Source organism: Heliangelus exortis, chromosome 6 (genome assembly GCF_036169615.1).
Source record: "Heliangelus exortis chromosome 6, bHelExo1.hap1, whole genome shotgun sequence".
Classification (NCBI taxonomy): Eukaryota; Metazoa; Chordata; class Aves; order Apodiformes; family Trochilidae; genus Heliangelus; species Heliangelus exortis.
The window spans coordinates 19,509,208-19,529,784 of record NC_092427.1 but is presented as its reverse complement, the minus strand read 5'-3'; the positions used below and the strand labels follow the sequence as shown (position 1 = coordinate 19,529,784).

At 39.6% G+C, this 20,577-nt stretch overlaps 1 protein-coding gene across 5 annotated transcripts in view; it reads right to left on the bottom strand.

The window, feature by feature from the left end:
• PARD3B (par-3 family cell polarity regulator beta) overlaps positions 1–20,577 on the bottom strand; it is a 375,207-nt gene that overhangs the window by 22,532 nt on the left and 332,098 nt on the right. For all 5 annotated transcript variants that reach the window (XM_071747007.1, XM_071747008.1, XM_071747010.1 and 2 more), the window contains one exon: positions 9,170–9,249. In XM_071747007.1, coding sequence (XP_071603108.1) covers positions 9,170–9,249 — 80 coding nt within the window. The remainder of the gene's footprint in view (positions 1–9,169; positions 9,250–20,577) is intronic.

Below are 20,577 nucleotides of genomic sequence, written 5' to 3'. Positions count from 1 at the left end.
TTTTTTTTCCCTAAGCTATGTCCCAGTTGTTGCAGACATTTTCTTTGCTCAATTTTCTTTAGTTATTCCCATGGAAATTACAGAAGTGGCCTGCCTGTCGCAATCCATGATTTGTTGTCATGAACCTTGACCTTTCTGACTTTCTAAAGTGTACTTATTCAATATTAAGATTTAATTTGGCTTGGATAGAGGCATCCTTTTCATTTCAACCAATATTTCTATTTTATTAGAAAGCTGGAGGTATGTTTTAAAACCAAATCTCCCTCCTTCTGAATTCAACTTAAGAGATTTCTGTAACCGTAATCCTGTTTACAGTTCTCTTCCCTTCTTTCAGACAAATCTTATAAAAAGACACAAGATGTTTTTTTAAAATGTCTACAGTCCACTGACCCTTTCCTAAAAGCTCTATTTTTAATACTCAAGACTATTCTTGTAGAGGGTTTACACAGGTTATTTATAAACTCTGCATGCTTTGGGGTAAATGTGTTTTGACACCATGCACAAAAAAAGCCTTCAGACTTCCCATACGACACTAGGTTGATATCTGTACCATGCCACACAGCAGCAGAGTAACCAAAACAGAGATAAATCCAACTTGCAACAGAGCATTTCCAGCTTTTTCCTGAGATACCTATCACAAACATGTCCCACACTGGATCTGGACTCCATTCTTTTTGAAATACTATTATTTCCCTGACATCTCAGAGATGCTGGGCAGTTTTCACAGCTATCAGTTTTATTACCTGCAGAGGTTAAGTTGGCTAAGCAAATCTTAAACTGTTAGATACTGGATTCAAGCTAATCTTTTAATGAGCACATGAGCTTGGTTCCCAAGCCTGTGCTTTAGCATGTAAGAATGATCTTGTTTCTTTGCCTGTACTTCATCTTGGCTGGTTTACTGCAATGTATCTTAGAGGTCCCTGATTAGGACCAGTATTTCCATTAAAACTGATTCTAATTTCATCTGCCACGACTTAACCAAAACCACACACATTTCATTTATCATGAGATTACCACAGTGGAAGATAAAGACAGATAAGCTTTTGCTGCATATTCAATGAAAATACAGCTGTCAAGATAAAAACCCTATTTTAAAAATATCCCTGGAGTTACTGGTATTATTTTATATTACTAAAACAGAAGAGAACGTAAACAATGAAGAACCAAAGAACATACTGTTTGGTTGTGAGAATGATGCAGTGCTAGGGCTTGCACAAGAGGCTCAAGCCAGAGCTGACCTACAGATGAATCCTGTCTTTTTTACCAATAACCTTTGTATCAGTGGGTATTGTACTGGGTTACAACAATAGTTATGCTGATGCCAGCAACTAAACTTTGTATCAGTATGCTGATACCAGCAACTAACCACTCAAAATATAATTTGTGCTGACTTGATGTCTGGAGATAATATTTTAGGTAACCCTACCAACCACACCCTGGACTCTGGCCAAATCTTGGTCCTGCTTGGTTGGGGGGCATAAACCAGATAGTTCCACATAGCAAAATATGCAAGTCATTTTGATTTGATGATTTTTTTAAGCATGTAAGGCTGGATGCCTCTTGCAGCAGCTTTGGATGCCTCACCTACGGGTGGATGCACTGCACAAGATCTCCAAATCCTCGCTGCAACCGGGGCTCCCCAGTCACTGCGGATCTGGGTGATGGGAACGTATAGAAGTGGTGATGGATCTCAGTCACTGTCCTTTCTCTTATGTAGTAATGATTTGATGCATTACCCCGTGTATTTTCTCTCTGTCTGCTTTAGGTACTTTGTTCTGAATTTTTCTTACTAGGTTGTATTATTTAGCTATCACCAGCAAAACACATCTCATCTTTTCACCCTGGTGTCCAAGTCTCATTACCATCCCCAATTGGCAAAACACATGGAGAGAGAGCAGCCCTGAGGAAAAGTATTGGGGGTGGCAGTAGAGGAGAAGCTCGACATGAGCCATCAGTGTGTACTTGGAGCCCAGAAGGCCAACTGCATCCTGGGCTGCATCAAAAGAAGGGTGGGCAGCAGGGCAGGGGAGGTGATTCTGCCCCTCTGCTCTTGTGAGACTGCACTTGGAATACTGCCTACAGCTTTGGAGGAATGATACAGACCTGTTGGAAAGTTACAGACCTGTTGGACCGAGTCCAGAGAATGGCCACAAAGATGATGAAAGGGATGGAGCACTTCTCCTGTGAAGACAGGCTGAGAGAGTTGGAGTTGTGCAGCCTGGAGAAGGCTCCAGGAACACCTTGCAGCGGCTTTCTGCACATGAAGGGGGACAACAGCAAAGCTGGGGAAGGGCTTTTCACCAGAGAGGGTAGTGACAGGACAATGGGTAATGGTTCTGAACTGAAAGAGGTTGCAAATTTAGCAATTTAGGTTAGATATCAGGAAGAAATTCTTCACCATGAGGGTAGTAACACACTGGAATCGGTTGCCTGGGGATGTTGCTTATACCCCTTCTCTGGAGGTGTTCAAGGCCAGGTTGGATGAGGCCTTGTGCAACTTGGTCTAGTGAGAGGTGTCCATTCAGGGGGGGTTGGATCATGATGATATTTAAGGTCCTTTCCAACCCTAACCATTTAGTGATTTTATAATTTTGTGATTATTATTTACATTTCATGTAACCAGGATCATGAAATTACATGGGCCATTCTTTTTCACACCCTACATAATTCTAATCCTGCTTCAGATGCCAAATTATCAAGCAATTTCTTTCTTTTTTTTTTTTTTCTCATTTATTTGAGGGGAATATAATAATAAAAAGAAAAGTTTTGCATTGAAAGTTATAAAAGACTACTTACAATTGGTTAATTGGTTCTCAATTCTTTCTTTTTGACTGCTTTCTCTTAATTTGAATCAATATGGGAAATGGGAGAGATGCAGACTTTTTTCACTTACCCTAAAATATCACCCTTCTCTTCAATGCTTTGCACCACCTCAGATGCACAATCTGTGCATTACTAACAACACGGAGTAATGCATGTTGTTAGTAATATTATGCACCAGAATATTATGTACCAGTTAGTAATATTATGCACCAGAAGTTAATAGACTTGCTTTGTAACTCTATAATGTATGTCTAGTAATGTGGTTTCACTGGTAGACTTCTGACTTCAGTGACTGGACTGGGCTGATGAGTTATTCACTGCCACTGAACTTTTGGCAAAAAAACCCCCACATTTATGAAAAAATATCTGCAGTCCAGATATCTAATCAGGTGAATGATGCTCCAATTTAATCAGTGACACAAGGCAGCAATGGCATCCCCTGCAATATCTACAGTCTGCATCAACATTTCCACTCTCTGGCTGCCATAAAGCACAACTTTGGGCCTAAAAAGGTAAGAAAGCAAATTCAGTATAGCAATGTCACAAAGTTAACTGAAGAGAGGAATGGTGGAAAACAGAAGCATCTTGTTACTAAGTGTTGGCTGAGCATGAAGAAGGTCTCTGGAAGATAACTTGGCAGAACAGCAGCGTGTTTGCAGAAGAGAGCAACACTGTCACTGTTACTGAGAGCCACATGGCACTTGTCAACACCAAAAAACAACCAGAAGGTCACATCCCTCACCTGACAGCTACAGCCATGACTTCCTTGCTGGGTCAGTGCTGTGTAACAAACTGTTGGATGGCAAGGAGGAATGTAAATCAAGTACATAAAATGAGAAGGGGGACAGATTTTTTGCAACAGGGGATGGAGTAAGTTAAAATCAAAGTGATTTAAAGCAAAAAATCTAATTGTGGTTTAAACCTAAAAGCAGGAAGGTGTGAGTTAAATAACTGATTAAATCTTGCTTTTTCATCTGTGCTCTTCAGTTAGTCGATTCCCATAGGCTGGGAATGCTCTGACAAGTTGATTTGCAGCTAATTACAGACTGCACTAAAATTGTGATTTCTTTTTGTTAACCAGGAAAATATACTATATACATATTTAAGTAATGTCAGTATATTAATTTCAGATTCTTCTAGACAATGGTGAATGATGACATTTAACAGAATTAACTTTGCCTTGTGATTTGTGTCAAGTCATTTTCAGATCAGTTTTGGTACTCAGTTAAATTGCAGAAATCCTGCATTTTGAAATGAACATAGTAAAATAGAGGGAAGAAGACCCAGAAGCAATAAAAAGCTAAGAAAAATTTGCTAAGTAGTCCATTCCTTCCATTTGATGAACCTTCTTTCTTCATGACATAGGTGTTACAGAAACTTTTTGATCCAAAGAGATCAAAATGACTGAAGTCCAGAGGCCACCTCATAAATTGACTCATAAATTGCATGGGGATCCCAGTCCTTTGAGTTAAGATTGTTTTCATGCTGTATAGTGTAAGACCTAAGTGCTCCATCTATTTAATTAATTTATAGATAATATCTGGATCACTGTATAGAAATATTGAAGGGGAGGGATTTTGCAGGCTTAGCTCTTAAAGTCTAGCAGGAAAAATATTTACCATAGTATCTAGAAACTGAAATTGGGTAATTTCAGACTTAGGGAAAAAAAAAAGGAATAATCTTTCAAAACAGTAAAATAATTAACCTCTGAAGAATGTAATGAAATCTCCACAACATGACATTTTAATTGTAGGTTAGATGCTTTTGTAAATACATTTATATAAGTGATGCAAAGGATCAAAATTGAAACTTAGTTTGATGCATGAATGGAGAAGTCTTTGGGGGCTCAGGCAGGGTATGAAATGCTGTTCTCAGCTACTGCCTTAAGAAGCTCAAGTTGCAGGATCAATCTGAACAGAAGTTTCCAAAATGGCAAGACTGTGCTGCCACTGTACTGCAAGGCTAGTTCCTTAATGGCTTTGCAAGCTTCCCAATTTTGAGATATGTTACAATTCAGACAGATATTCTTTGAGCAAATTGCTAGTTGGTTCGGTGCTCTCCTCCCAGCCACAACAATACAGCCAAACTCATCTGCACTTTGGGAACTCATTTTTCCATGCTAACAGTTACTTTCAAACGTTTGTACTGCCTTTCCAGCCCCACCCCTTTCCTAAAAAAAGAAAAAAGAAAGAAAGACCAAAAAAGACCGTTTTCCAATAATACAAGGATGCTAGAGAAAGTCTGGAGTATTAGCTTTCCTTTGGAATCAGCATTTCTTATCAGGAACTTGGCTGAGATTTCTGATCTACATTTATCATGTCACCAGTGTCCCAGCTCAGTGTCTGATACTGCTTTTGGTCACAGCCAGTTTTTCCATCAACAAAGAAAAGAATGTGTCCTCGAACGTGAGATTTCTCCAAACAAGGCTGCCATTGGCAAGCCTGTGATTTACATTAAGACAGAATTCCATAAAAGCAAGTTCAAAAATAAAACTACAAGCAAACAGAGTGGATTCAGCTTCATATGTATTCTGGAGCTCCATCGGGAAAATAATCTGTATTACACCAAGAAAAGAGGCATTAAAGTAGTTTAAAAAATGCAGCTCCTCCTCCGAAAAGAGGAGGCTAAGAGGTATAAGAATCAAGCCATCTTCCTCTTAAGCAAGAGGATTTAAGGATGCTTTATGCTACTACTCAGCACTACTTAGCTGTAGCCCCAGGGCAACATGTTAAGTGTTGAGTGCAAAGAAGGGATCTCTCTTGCAAAGCCTTCCATTTCCTTCCTCACTTCGCTGCTTTTCTGCAGATTTATCAGCATAACACAGTGTGAGATGAAGAACTGCCACTCTCCTGCCACAACCACTTACCATCTAATTCAGATATTTGCCTCTGCAGACACTGCCAGAGCAAGGCAACAGACTGGCATTATTTTACCTAGACACTTAAATATGTAAAGCCAGCCACATGTAAAACCTTTATCCTCTTTTCAGAGAAAGAGCTGCCTCCTCTTTTCAGCTTTTAATTGAATGTGTAACCTTACACAGGAATAGATCCTCCACACTCAAAAGCAAAAAGGGCATCACTGAGCCCAGTGAGAGTGGGACACTGGGTTGGATTTGCTGCTGCATATTCTGAAAAGACAAACACACCTGACACCTGAATTCCTCAAATGCAGCTAGTACATACTTATATTACCTTAATTTGGCCCGCAATATCGAAGCATAAATTACCAGCTTCAGAGAAAGAAAAATACCAATCAAAAGGCCAAAGCAGAAACAACGTTTTACAGTGTAGATTTTTACAACCCAGCAACAGAGCTGTCTGCATACTTGCCGGCAGCCTGACTCCCCCTTTGTGCAGGATGGGTATCTTTGGATGGGAATGGGGCACCGCTTTAGAGGCACCAGACATTCATAAAGCTACTTGGCAGGGGATCATTCCTCCTTCTTGCCTAGTGGGGGAGAAAACCGAAGCTCTCTTACTCAATTTTTCCATGTCCACACACACTGGCATGACTTCTGCTGGCTTCCAGGTAAAGAGAAGAGCTTTCTGCACAGGTCCCCTCTACCCTTGCCATGGCACAGATCCCCTCCTCCACCCCATCCAGTGAAACTGGATAAAGTCCAAGCAGTTTCCTCTCTTCCCTTGTGTTGTGCCACACCAGAGCTGCAGGCAAAGGTCACATCCTCCTGGATTCAACACAACATGGCAATAAGTATCCGTTTCCTAGCATCTACAGCCTTCACCTAAAGCCTCGTTAGGTATCTCCTTTTAGATTGGACTTAAACAGCTAACTTAAACAGCTCGGTGGTTTGACCAAGGTGATGACAGGTACAGGACGAGGGCAGGAAACCATGAACTAACACCAGAATGCTGGGGAGAAGAAAGCTGCTCTTTGAGCAAATACTACCTCTGTATTTCTTTCTGTTTTCTTGTTTCTCTTATTTATTTTTTTTTAAATAATGCTGCCCATTACAGTAGTATTCATGAGTCCTCCACTGAGAATGAGTTGGTAAATAGATGTTTTTCCCCTATACTTTAGGGGTCTGACTTTAGTCAGACATGAGAAGGAAATAAATCATTCATTTCCATTAGTGGCTGGCAACGAGACTGCATCCTCTTCTGGATTTAGACTTCACTAGTAGAAATCTAGTAAGTTGTGAATGCCAGGGTTTAATGACTGCAGGAACATGAAACCGCAAAATTTATAAAACCTAAGTGAGGCTGCAGCTGATGGCTGGAATGCAGGGCGTGACATCCCAAGGCTTTGCTCCTGGCAGGCTGGAAAACCCTCTGGAGACAGAGCAACGTCATGGCTGTGTGTGGCACTGTTAGCATTTGGGTCAGCAAGCACACAACTTCTCCAAAATACAGGACCTCTCACTCCCCAGCATAATCTTCTTAGATGCTGAGAGAAATTACAGTTTTCACACTGATTTCCAAAAGCTTATTGAGTGTTTGGATGACTTACTAGATGATGAGTTTCAGCCAGCTAAATACTCAAACCTGCCATAGAAGCTAAGGACTCATGTTTTCAGCAAGTTAAATGGAGGTTTGAGAAGAACACTGTGAGATTCATGATCCCATTAAGACAGACCTACATTAAAAAAACAGCAACAGCCCAACACAAAACCACAGGGTGCAGCGGTGAAGAGTACACACACCTTGGGGACATGCCAAGGTTTCAAATCCCCATGTGGGCTTGAATTGGAAAGGAATAGAAGGAATACACACAGGACATCACTACAAAAAGCACACCAGCATCTGTAGTGTGGTGCTCAGTTCAGGTATCCTCACTCAAAATGAATACCAGAGAAATGAACGAATTCAGGAAGTTGCTTCACTAGGAAATTTGTATTTTATAAAGATAAAAAAACCAAGGTAGATTAACTTGAAGGGAAAATGAATAAAAGGAGACATAATATAGGAATTTGAAAATTGCTCTACAGGCTTATACTGGGTACCAATTGCTAATTTATCATTGTAATAAACTCAACAAAACTGATGTTTAAAATAGATAAAGAAGAGTGTGCATAATTAAACCACACCTACCTAAACTCCAAAAATCACTGCTAAGAATCAGGAGATGTGAGCATTGGAGGACTATAAAGAAAATGGCTATTTATCCAGGATAGTAAGAATATCCACACTTGGCCAGGAAATACATACAGAACACACTGTTGGAAAGCAGGATTCTGTTAGAAAAGCCAGTTATGGCTCAGGATGGATTTCCAAAACAGTGGCTGACACAAATATTATTTAAAGGCAGTAACTAAACTACACATCTTTTGGATTAGAAACAACAGGCATTTTTAAATGCCTACAAACACCCAACAGTGTCATGTGAGACAGCCTTTATAGATTGGTGTCCAAAAGTAAAATATTCTTTGTATTTTCATCTAGAATTGGACGCAGCATTACATATTTATCAATCAATCTCTCCAATGACAACTCTGAAAATAAACAGCTCAGAGCAAAAAGAAAAAGATACAAAAAGAGACTGTTCACTGATTTCCTAAATGCCAGCACTACTTCACAACAAAGAATCTCTTTGTGTTTATAAAGTGATTTTTGTATTTCTTTTACAAATTGTCTTGCTTCTAGGTTCAAGAAGTGAGCAACTCCTCCAAGGTCTTTCCAAACCCATCTAATTTTGAAGGAGAAATATTTTCTATTCTTTTCCTCCAACTGCTTTCCACCAATCTATTCTAGCATCCTCTCACTCCCCTTTCTGGCTTGCTAAATCTTACACTCCACTATTAGAACTCCCATAGAAACGGGACTGATATCTCTGAAATGCTTCCTTTTTGTCATGCCCCATTGGCTTCAGACTCAAATTACCCTTCATTGAATTGATAAGGATTAAAGTCCAAACAAAAGCACTCAGAAGTCACTCATATTTCCACAGTACTCAGTTAAAGCACAGAGATGCACTGCTTGAATAGGACTGCCAGTCAGCTGGTCTGTGGCAACAGTGGGACTACAGTAGCTGTGGCTGCTGCAGGGGAAGCTTTCAACAGTGGTACTCTCTCAATGCCAGGCAGGACTGTATCACTATCAACCTGGTCATTTGTGCCCTGCTATGACCCATTACAGCTCTTGCAGAGCCAGCTTTGTCCATGTCATGCTTTCTATCCATGGACCATGACTCCAGCTGACATGTTCAATCAAGATGCATTTCTTTTTTAAATTCTAAAGTTCAAATTTATAGCACAGGTAGAAAGATGGCACTAAGTTAGAGTTGCAAAATAATCTCTCATGTTGTAGCTGGGTATCAACTGTGAGCTGATTTCTCTAACCATTGGAGGGAGGGTGATGCAGTGTGTGTGTGAGGCTTGACACTGTACCTGGGTAAGGATGCATACTGCCTTTCCATTCCCTCGAAGTAGAGATTGTATGAGCTCCCATCTGGACCTTTTCCAGGCACCTGTGGAGGAGAACAATCAGAATGAACATCAGTTATGCAGCCCAGCTATTAACAGTGCACCTCAGAATGATAAGCAGAAAACCCATGATGCTGCAACATGACAAAATCAACTAAAGAAAGGCGGGGGCTCAAAGAAGCTCCAAATCCCAGGCAAAATCTTATCACCGCTAACAACAAAGGCTTCTGTATCAAAGAACAGTATAGAACAGGTACAATCTTCAGAGCCTCTTCCTCATCTGTGTGCTAGCTGAGATACTCTCACTCCTTCCCTGGCTGGCCTTCTTCCCAGAATTCAGCAACATGAGGATATAATCTAATTAAGTAAGCACACCCCCTCTGATTCCAGTGGCATAACTACTTGAATCAAAGTTAGCATCTGAGTTTGTGCTTACTTCTCTACGTGTGTATATTGCTCACTATAGAACATGATATAAACAGGCTTTGCTTTTATTCTTAACACAAATCCAGAAACTTTCCCTAATGCCACTGAAAAGCTAAGTATTGAGCTGGGACTTAAGTGCATTTGTCATGCTCTGGTGACATTTCAGAGGCATTAGTGCACTCACTGAAATGACACCTTGCTACTTGGTTTGTTTTCAAGATGGCAACTGGAGTTGTCTGGACAGCACAATTGCATCAGGAAGGCTCCAACTGCAGTATAAAACAGTGAACTTCAATGCCTTTAGCACACAGGAGCTCTCCCAGTTTCACTCACTCAATGCTTGCTGATGGCCCAAAGTGTTAAGAGCCTTGTTAAAATGGAGCTATTAGTCTTTTCCTCCATAAATGCAGGAGGCTCTGCCTGCTTTCAGTGTTTCTTACATTAGTACGTATTCCTATTTCAGTGCTGCTAGAATCAGCAGTTTTATAAAGCAATATATTAAGAGGCCATTTAAAATCCCCATCCTCTTTTACAGATTAATAGCAGAAAGGAAGATTTAATGCCTTTTCAAACATTTTAAACAATTCATTAAAAAGAAAATTATAAATCACCCCAGGTTTTCAGCAAATATCTGATTACAAAAAGAGGAAACAAACAAAATTTAACATTTTTCACATTCTACAGGTTAGAGCACATTTCTGTCACTCCTGCAATTTATGCACAGTATGTCATTTTAACTGAGGATATGTAAAAGCTTCCACAATAGGAAAGGTTGTGCACTCAGATGTAGCAGGTCTTAGCTACCTTCACACTGCATTTCCATGCAGAGTTTCATGTGTGGAGTTTCACATAGACTCATTACATAAGCCAAGTCCAATGCAAAAAGAGGCACTTTTCCTCAGAGGTACCAGGAAAGCTTAGGAATTGTTCTACAGGAACACGGTTATGCACCTTGCCACTCACATCCAAGATACTCATGAGGGAAAAAGTTATTATTTAGCACAGACCTCTTGCTAATTCCCTTCTGACTCAAAATAGAGGAGTCCTCACAGCACTGACTGCTGTAAGGAATAACCAGCTCTGATTTGAAATGACCCACACTGCCTGACTTTGGACCAGCAAAAAGTAAACATAATTGTCCTACATTTCATAAAGAGGGCAGTAGACTAAATGAATCATTCATTTTTTCCACCAGAAAAAGTGAAATGTAGGAGTTCACAAAGACGGAGTCACTTTGACTGTTGTCACACTGCTAATTTGGAGAGGTTCATAATTTCCCTTAATTCACCAGGTACACAGGTGAAAGAAGAGCCTCCAGATTTTTTCTGTTTTATGAAGAGGAATGAGAAGGGGAAAAAAAAAAAAAAAAGAATGTATAATTATGTTTGCTCAACACAAAAGCCACATAGTATACAGTGCATAGTATACAGTATTATGTGCAGCAGCAAGGTGTCTGTGAGCTAAAAGATGCACCTGGTAACTGCATCACCATGCAAGTTTTCTGGTGATCATTCTTCCATCTTGTAGGAGTAACAGCAGCCAGTCAACATGCAAAGCCAATCAGATTTGGAATTGAACAAGCATCAACAGCAATCCCAAAACTTATACCAGTCACCAAAAATTAAAAAATACTTACATCACAAGGCCTTTTTGCAACCTGAAACTACCCCTTTTCTGATGGCTTCCTACAGACCAAATAGAAGGCAAAACCCCCTGCCAGGTCTGTTTGTGTATATGATTTGAGAGACAGTTACCATAGAAACACCCAGACAGTGGATACACACTTTTGCTAATTTGGATCAATCGAGCTGCTGAGTCTCCACACCCTATATAAACCACCCAATGCACTGGAAAAGCACGCTCTGGCTCTGCACAGATAATTAAATTATTATCTGCACAGATAATAAAGAGTCAGGCATTCCTTCTCCTTTCTCTTATCCATCTGTCCACAATAAAATCTCATCACTCAGCCACCAGTAAAATGATGGAAAAAACCCAAAACATCTCAAAGTCCTATCAGAGCTAAATGGACGCTGATCATGAGGTGACCAATGAAGTGTGGCAATTGACAGAACGTGCATTTATTACCTTAAGTCTGTATCAGATGTGGTTGGAAGAGCTTTTAGGACCAACACCCCAATCAGGAAAGAGAGAACACAACAGCAGATGAAATGCACATTTCACTAATGTATGGTAATGAGTAATAGAAAGAATGATCCAAAACACGCTCCTGTATTTTTAGGGTTTAAATTAAAGACATCAATTTAAATAAGAGCTATCATTATGAAGAGATCATCTCTCAGTCTACAGCAGCCTCAACTAACAAGCAAAACATGAATATGCAAAAATAACAGGGTAGAGATAAACACAGAAACATCCATCATCCCATCAGTGCAATTAAAAAGCAGCATGCTTAAACTGAGGAAAGGAAATGCTATTTTTATCAAAAAAGCAACAACAAAAAACACACGAAACTTAACTGTTGCAAAGTATTAGTATGGCCAAGCCCTTTGTAGAATTGAAAGTTAATAAACTGGTTAAGCATAAGAATTAAACCAACCAGTATCAGGTAAGATGAAGACAGAAAAACCTTTGACAGGTGACAGAGAGGAAAATCCTTGCAGAGTCAGCCATTCCCTTAGAGTGAGAGCAGGCAGAGACCTCCCTAACAGCAGATTATTCTCCTAACCTTTGGGAATCCCAATGGATTCTCTGAAACACACAGCAGTGGCCACACTTGAAGACAAGGTACCATACAGGTAAGACACTGCACCCATAAAACTCAATGTCTTCACAATCAGGTTTCTCTGTGTGCCAGAAAGGCCTTTTTTCTACAAAGCCAGCAACATTTCTGTTGTTCAGATCTCTTTTTTAAACAAAGAACCCCAATAATTTTCTTTTGCAAACAAGATCTCTGTGACAGAAGCACATCACTTCAGAAAAAACCCTGACACATCTGAGTCTTTAATTAAACCCCTGCCAGCTCCCAGCAGCAGAACCAGGCTGCAGAATGTGCAGACTGGAGAGTGGTGTGGGCACTGAGCGCTGCTTTCTTCTAAAACCACAGCAGGGCATCAATGAGAAGGGCCAGAATGCAATGAACAAACACCAGCTGATGCTCCCTCCACTTCCCTGGACAAATGCAATCCAAATTTAAGACAGAAAACTGTAGGAAGAGTCATAATTCCATATTTCACAAGCAGATCCAAAACAGACAAAAAGGGAAAGTAACCGAAATGAGTAAGAGAAAATAAAAACTGTGTAGAGGTGTCAGTTCCTGGCAAATACAGTAACTGAAGGGCACTTTGAGGAGTTTTCCAGTACATGGAAGTGAAAAGCTAGCATGCAGAAAGTACCTCTAACTTGCTAATTGTCCCTAGGAAAACCTCCCAGGAAAAAACTAAAGATAATGTGAACATACAAACATAGATCAAGCCAGAAACAAGTATCAAGGAGCATCCAAAATGTTTGCAAATAAATTATAAGACATAAGTAGAGTATAACCTGTAGGAAGGGATCTTGAAATAAATCTAAGATTTGCCTCCAAGAAAATGCTAGGACTGCAGATGAACAATCAGCAGAGAAAGGATTTACTTCATTCTGAAGCTTGAGACCACACTGAAAACAGCAGAGAAGTGGCAGGAGGCCTGTTTTTTTTCCCTAGGAAGGCTGTGTTTCATACCTCCTCAACTGCCTTCCTCCTGTCCACCTGGAGCATTTGTTAAAGGCTAAGTCCAGCTGCCAGCAGGAAAGCCTCTGCTGCCCCCTTCATATGCACCAAGGTGTTTGGAATTGAACACCCCTTGCGGTTTGATCGCAACCAGAGCAATTTTTTCTTTAGAGTTTAAGCTTCATAAAGCCAGAATCAACATTTTCTTGTGCATTCACACACAGTTCAAGGTGAGAGCTATCACACAGCAAATGGAAGCCAGCAGCAACTCCTTGGGCTTAGCAGGGGAGAGACATTCTGCAGAAGAGTCTTTTTACCTTGGGCTTTAGCCTCTAACAAATTCCTACCTGATCTCCCTCCTCCAGGTCTGTGGGGGTACAGACCTCCCTGTTCACTGAGCCACGTAGTTATATCACTGCCAGCCAACAGTGTTCTTGCTTTAATTACAAGTGCAATGGGCCTAACATTGTTCTGGTTTCAATAGCAAGTGCAGCAGGCTGATAGCATCCTGCTCTTTTTGATCTTGCTTACTGGAGCAGTGAGCCTGGATAATTGGGGACCTTTTCATCCTAGTGCAAACACAGCGATTTGGGGTGATCAGGCACTTCCTAACAGTACCTGAAATTCTATTTGTAGAACAGAAAACACAAGCCCACTCTGAAAATTGGCAAAGAATTGCTTATCTTGACTCAGGCTATCATGGAAAAGTAGTGATCAAAGTCAATCATCTTGACCCTATAAATCTTGGTCTTAAGAGGGAGGCCCTTTGGAGCTCTCCAGAACTGCACCAAGCTGCAGCCTTCACCACGTCTCATGAAGGAAGCTGGTTCATCCAGTTGAAAATGTTCTCCTCTTATGAGCAAAAATTATTTGGGGCTGGTATAATTTGACTCATTTGGGCATCGGAAGGGGAAGAATGCAACTTCTGTCAGGATATTTGGTACTAACATTTAACGTCTTAACAGGCTTAATTTTTATTTCTGTGTGAGTTTGTTCACAGTGCAGTTAGAAACTTTGTTAGATTTTTGCTTGAACCTTTGAATTGATTATAATTGATTCTTGTTTAAGTTATTAGAAATCATCTATTATTTTCTGATTTAATAGGTTTCACAATCTTAATTTACTGCTATGCCAAATCACACCAGACCTATAATTATGTATTGAGCACTACATCAAAATCCCTGGTGGTTATAAACCATTTATCAAGTCTGGGGCTAGGAGTGGATTCAGCTGCACCTACACTCCTGTCAGGGAAGGAATTTAGAAAGCAAGGCTATCTATCCACTCTGAACCTCATGATTCAATGGGAGGGCCTCCCTCATTCTTTTTTTCATTCTTAATTCCTGTGCAAATCAATCCAACCTGTCCACAACTCAGTCTTTCCTGCCCCTGTATTAATAATTTCTCTTGATCCCTGCATAAATCACTCAATTCTATTTCCAACCCATACGGGCCCGTTCCACATAGTTAGTACTCGAGTTAACTTTGCTACTGAATTCTATTAAGTCACTCTTTCATAAATCTGTATTAAAATAATCTTTTCCTGATATATTTGTTGGTGATTCTTTATGCAACCTCAGGACCTTCCACTCTCATCAGTGCCCAGGTCCATCCCAAGTGAAGCTGGCAGGCTGAAGACCCAAGGACTTGGGTACTGCTTGAAAGGAAAAGAACAAAGCAGAGCCATTTTCAGGGCGGCTGTCTCAGAAAGCCACAGTCACCATTCCCTCTTATCATCTTAGTAGAGATCAGTTTGTTAAAAAAAATGTTTAAAGCTTCCTAACTAGCTACAGAAAAAACACATCTCAGAGTCAGTACTTTCACACTCTTAGAAAGGAATAGTACACAGGAGATGTTGCATTCCGGCTTAGTGATTTTTCACTTACATGCTAAACATCCCATTTAACCTTTTAATTATTTCCTTTTTACCCTTTGTTTTCTCTACTTCTGAACAAAATGCCTCCTCCAAACACTTCAATTATCATTAGAATCAGAAAGAAAATGAATGTGTGCTGCCCACTAGATAAGCAGAACTCATAAATTCATCAAGGCTGATGTGATTTTAGCTACATGGTTGTGAGTGCAGTGCAAAACACTGCGTATGTGACCTGAGTAGTGCCTGATTTACTTAAAATTATGGGAGATTAGGAAGACTTTATGAAGAAAGTAGTCCTGGGACTCCTAACTTTTCCAGTTATTCACTGCGTATGTTCAGAAAAGTAACTTGAGACTGTGCATTGTAGTTTTCTCCCCATAAAAACTGCATGATACTGATGTTGCTATATGACTGACATGCACTAAAAGACAGAAGCCACCCCAGGAAGGCTGCAGAGCAAGGCATGTGCTCTGCCATCACCCAAGTGCTTTGGAAAATGCCACCCAGTTCTCCTTTTTGCATGCAGGTCTGTGTACAAACATGGGACATTGTCCTGCTGACATATTTCAATAGTTTCGTGATCACTTGTTAAAGGACTTCATTTTGACCTCTGTTTTTGTCTTTTCTTTTGTCTGTGAGCACTTGTAATCCTACGGGTTGAGATTCAACATGCCAAAAAGAGCCATGGTATAATGGAATTTGCCCTTTAACCTTCAGGTTTCCCATTTGCTGAGACATAGTTTTTGTTTTCAATTAAGTGAAAACTGAAGAAAAACTAAGAGAGGTAAAACTGTATTTCTTCCCTACTCCAGTCTCAATGTTCCATACAAAGGTGAAGCACCAAAATTCACCCATTTTATTTTTTGTATTTCAACAGTCTGTCTGGTTCTACAGATTGCAAGTGAAATTAAAGAACACTATCTGACTCACTAACAGTTTCTTTAGTTGCTAAAACAGGTGGGTTTTATGTAAGGCAATGAACTGGATGTTCCATGTGAAATGGGGGTAGTTGATCAAAGGGATCTTCTTAATTCCTGACTGCTGTGATATCCTAATTATACCACCCTCCAAGATCTCCAGCATTTCCACAAAAACCATTTTCCTCCATCCAGCTTTTTTATGTTTTCCATCAAAAGGTAAAAATTAAAAATTCTACCAGTGTCCACAATTCAAAAAAAATCTCCTGATGTTTTCCTTACATACACAAAGAGAGATGTATTTTGCTTTCCTGGTTTGGCAACTGAAGTTGAAACAGTGATTTTGCATTATTATAACACTCATCATTTCTCCCTCTAATTTGGATGGTTTTTAATAAAGCTCCATTGATTCCACTGAAAGAAATCCCTCCTGGCAAAAGCATCACACACTGATTGCTAAATATGCTGCAATTATCATATTCAGCAGTGCACTTTAATATCTTATTTATAGATGTATCTATCTGTAATTTGCTTTAATTAAGTTGCATTGATTTTAATGACAGAAGCAGTCCTCAAAGACAAGTCTGATGTTATATGAGCCCATTGGTACTGCTTTATCATTGTTTAGATACAAGACAGCATCTTTAATACTGCTTTTTGATATTCTTAGTGGAGCTTTTCTTCACTAAGTGGCTGTAATGGCAAACCAAGATGATGTTCTATGGGAACACTCAAAAATACCCCCAACAATGGAAAGGAAGCATTTTCAACTTCCCTGTTAAGAACATGTTTGTAGGACCTCTAGGACAGGATAAACAGCACAAGGGATTTTAAGAAAACACTGAGGGATGTATTTTATGTATTAGATTCATGAAGTTAAGATATTCATCTAACCAGACTATTTCCTAAAGCATTCAAAATCACACAGTAGTGCCACAAGTGGAAAACATAATTTGAATTTGACTTCAAAAAATCTTTCAGAGACATGATTATGCTGCTGCTGAAAAATAAGATTGTCAAGTAGTAAGGAAGGAAAAATAAGGAAGGCACTGAAAAAATGTGTTTCTGTTCCCACTCCATTTTACAGATATCCCGGTACTGTAATTGTTAGAGGTTCTCATTATCGTGGTCTTATACTTTCAAAATTTGTTTTGGGTAGTCTGGCATATAGTTTAAGCTTTATTTTCTTGTCAACTGAAAATACAGGATAAATATTTTGGGAAGATGAATCAACAGATGGCTATGGGTTCACAGCACAGTCACCAAGACATGATCTCCTAGACCCCTGAAGTTCTGTTTTCTGTGCTCAGTCAGAGGCAGTATGGAGCCTGCTTTTTTTTAAAGCTTACACTAACTTTAAGCATTTTATACTAGTCTGGTTTTGAGATTATTCCAAAAAACCCTCAATGCTATTAGAACCATTACTAAGTTTGTATAAAAACATCAGGAAGAGATAAGGAAGGTATCACTGCACTCCTAGTAGTACAGCCTTGATTGCTGCTGGGTGCTACCACATACCTTGGCCCTGATTCAGGAAAGCATTCTAAACACTGATGAGGGTGGTTTGTTTTTATTTCAATAGCATTTGATTCCTCTTGGAGGCATTCCCAAAGCTGACATACACCTGCAGCTCTCAGTAACTGTATCTCCTTTTTGGGTGAAAATACACAAGAAAAACATCTGTATCTCTGTCTCTCAAACACGTCTTTATGTATTTGAATATAGCATCAGTGATGATCTTGGCATGTCCCTCTCTGAAGTAGCCTTGTAAGATATTACTGGTTCACATCAACTGAGGATCTATCTTACAAGACAAATGAGGTAGCTTTATAACATTACTTATGCAGACCTTAATTATAATTCACTGGAATTCTTTTTTAGGTAAAAAATAAATGCTGGCTTTTTAAACCACCACCTTTTGAAATGTAACAACACTAACTGTAATTTCAAGGATTGCTCATGCTAAAATGCAAGAGCATGATCTCAAAGGAAAAGCACCAAAGTAGCTCTGCGAGTGTGTTTTCAGTTTCTGGTCATCATTCTTCATTTACTGATTATTGCTTAAGTGTTGATTAATAGTTACATTCATGCTGCTAGAAGAATGCATTTCCCTTGGGTGAGAAAAGCATCCTTGTCTAAAAGGGAAAAGAGACAGTAATCAAACCATCTTTCCCATAAGAAAAACAGGCACACACTCCAGAGTCATTGCTGACCTTGGCTTTGCTGGTGAGTACACAGAAAATCAACTGTATGCAGTCAGAACACTGCTTGGTTGGTCCAATTACTAGGCAATTAAATGCCTCCTTTTTGCTGGTCTCCCTTGTACACGTATATACACATAAGTACATATGTATACACACATACACATAAATTCACATACTTACAGGCATTGTCCCTTTTCCCCATGCAATGAGGACCAAAAACATTGATGACAGCAGTGCTCCATGCTGGAAGTAAGCTGGGCTGATTATCTCAGGATTTACTTTTTCTCCTCAGTATGGCCCTACCTCTTGTTCAAGGAGATGAAACTAATGGTTTAGATATAGAGAGAGGAGAAAATCCTTTATAAAGGCAATAGACTGAGAAATACAACCACAAATGGGAAATTTAAAAAAGAAACAGGCTGTTCCCATAACAATTTGAAAACATGGCAATTGCCTTAGCTTAGTAGAAAACAAGCTCTCAGCATTTGCTGTATTTTGCAACACTGGGTAGAGAGAAGATATCAAAGATGGAAGGGAAGGCAAAACTGCAGTGTTTTTGCACAGCCCTACAAAGATAACATTCTGCTTTCTGAACCCTAGCCCCACAATCCCCTTATCTCTTGTGGTAGAGGACTATGGTTTCCTCTGACCATGCAAAATGAGAGAATTTCCTGTCTGTCCCTATGAGTGTCTTCTTTTTCCATTGGTCATATAATATATTTTGGTTAATTCTACCTCTTAATTGCCCTTAGTGTGCACCAGATTTGCAACACACTCACTTGCAAACCTAGTCCTAAAAGTTGAGGGAAAAAGAGGTTCTTGAGATGAGAGCAAAACTTGTAAGCAGCAAAATAAAACAAAAAAAAACGTAGCACCCATCAGCATTCTTTCCAACTACAAGTGAGCATTTCATTTGATCCCTCACTGATCCAGGCAAATACAGTTAATTTCTTCTCAGCTACTAGAGAGAATAACTTAACTGGGTGCTGAGATACACTTGTGATGCAACACACACCACCTATGTGTGATTGCATTGCTTACGTTCTCCTGTAGTTGTTCTACAACACTGTACACAATTCCTTTCCCCTATGAAACCAGTCCTCTGCCTTAGTCTGTTTGTAACTGACCTGCTTCTTGTTCCTCCCAGTCTTGCACTCTTTGCTTTTCTTCTCTCTGCAATTAGTTTATAAGATCACTTATCCAGATGTTTACTGAAAGCCATCTTTTCTTTTACTGCAGTTCGTTGTGTATAATTTTGTTTTGCTATCTGAATACCTGGTTCTCTAATGCATTTTCTCATTATATTCTTTCCTAAATAAGGCATTTTTAAATACTTCATGTATTTACAGTGTATGAAGTGATTGATTTTTCTCTCAAAGTCAGAGGCTTTCAGCATCTTCCTCTAGCTAAGTCAACAGACTTCTTGGCAACAATGCCAGGGGGTAATGGCCATGTTTTGCAGCCCAGCCATGAGCTTGTGTTCTTTTTAGGGAAAATGAAATGGCAGTCTCAGTACTTGGAAAGCAAATAGGGGACAGATCAGTATTTCCATTTATGATGAGGATGACAAACTGAAAATGCTTAGGATATTTTTGAGGTTTTTAATTCAAAGATTGAGATAATGCTATTTTGTTGAGATAATGCTATCTACCTACATCTGGTGTTGGTATTGAATGAGTACGTGGAAAGTATATGAATGTGTGTCAAGGAAGGAAAGAGGGAGGGAAGTGGGAAATCATAGGGCATGGAACTAAATTGCAGAGCAAGCAGTGAAAATAGACAGTGAAAAGCTTCCTGCAGGCAGGCAGCTTGACAGGAGAGAGCAAGCTTTTCATTGTCTATAAAATCATGCCTTGCTGGAGGTCCTCAAGATTAGAAGAGGCAGTGCCTAGAGGCAGTAAATCTCTCCCTGTTGTATTACCAGAGTCTAAACATTTAGCTACTGTACAAACCAGCACAAAGCTTCAAGAGCAAAAAAAAAAATTGAGGAAGAAGAGGGAAAATGAAACAAAGATAAAAAGAGGAAAATGGCAATAAAATTGGGACACCCTCCCTGCCACAACTCTCCTGAAGAATAGTTCATATCAAAGAACAGCACTGATTTGACACCACTCTGGAGCAGTACTCCTAGAATCTGAATGTTTAGTCTGTAACACAGGGTATTAAATCCACATTAATACTGTTAAACATAGATGCCACTGGAAAGAGGTTCTCACTCAGTGGCATCATGACAAAAGCTCTCCACACTGCAAATTCAATATAATTAACAAAAAAAAACC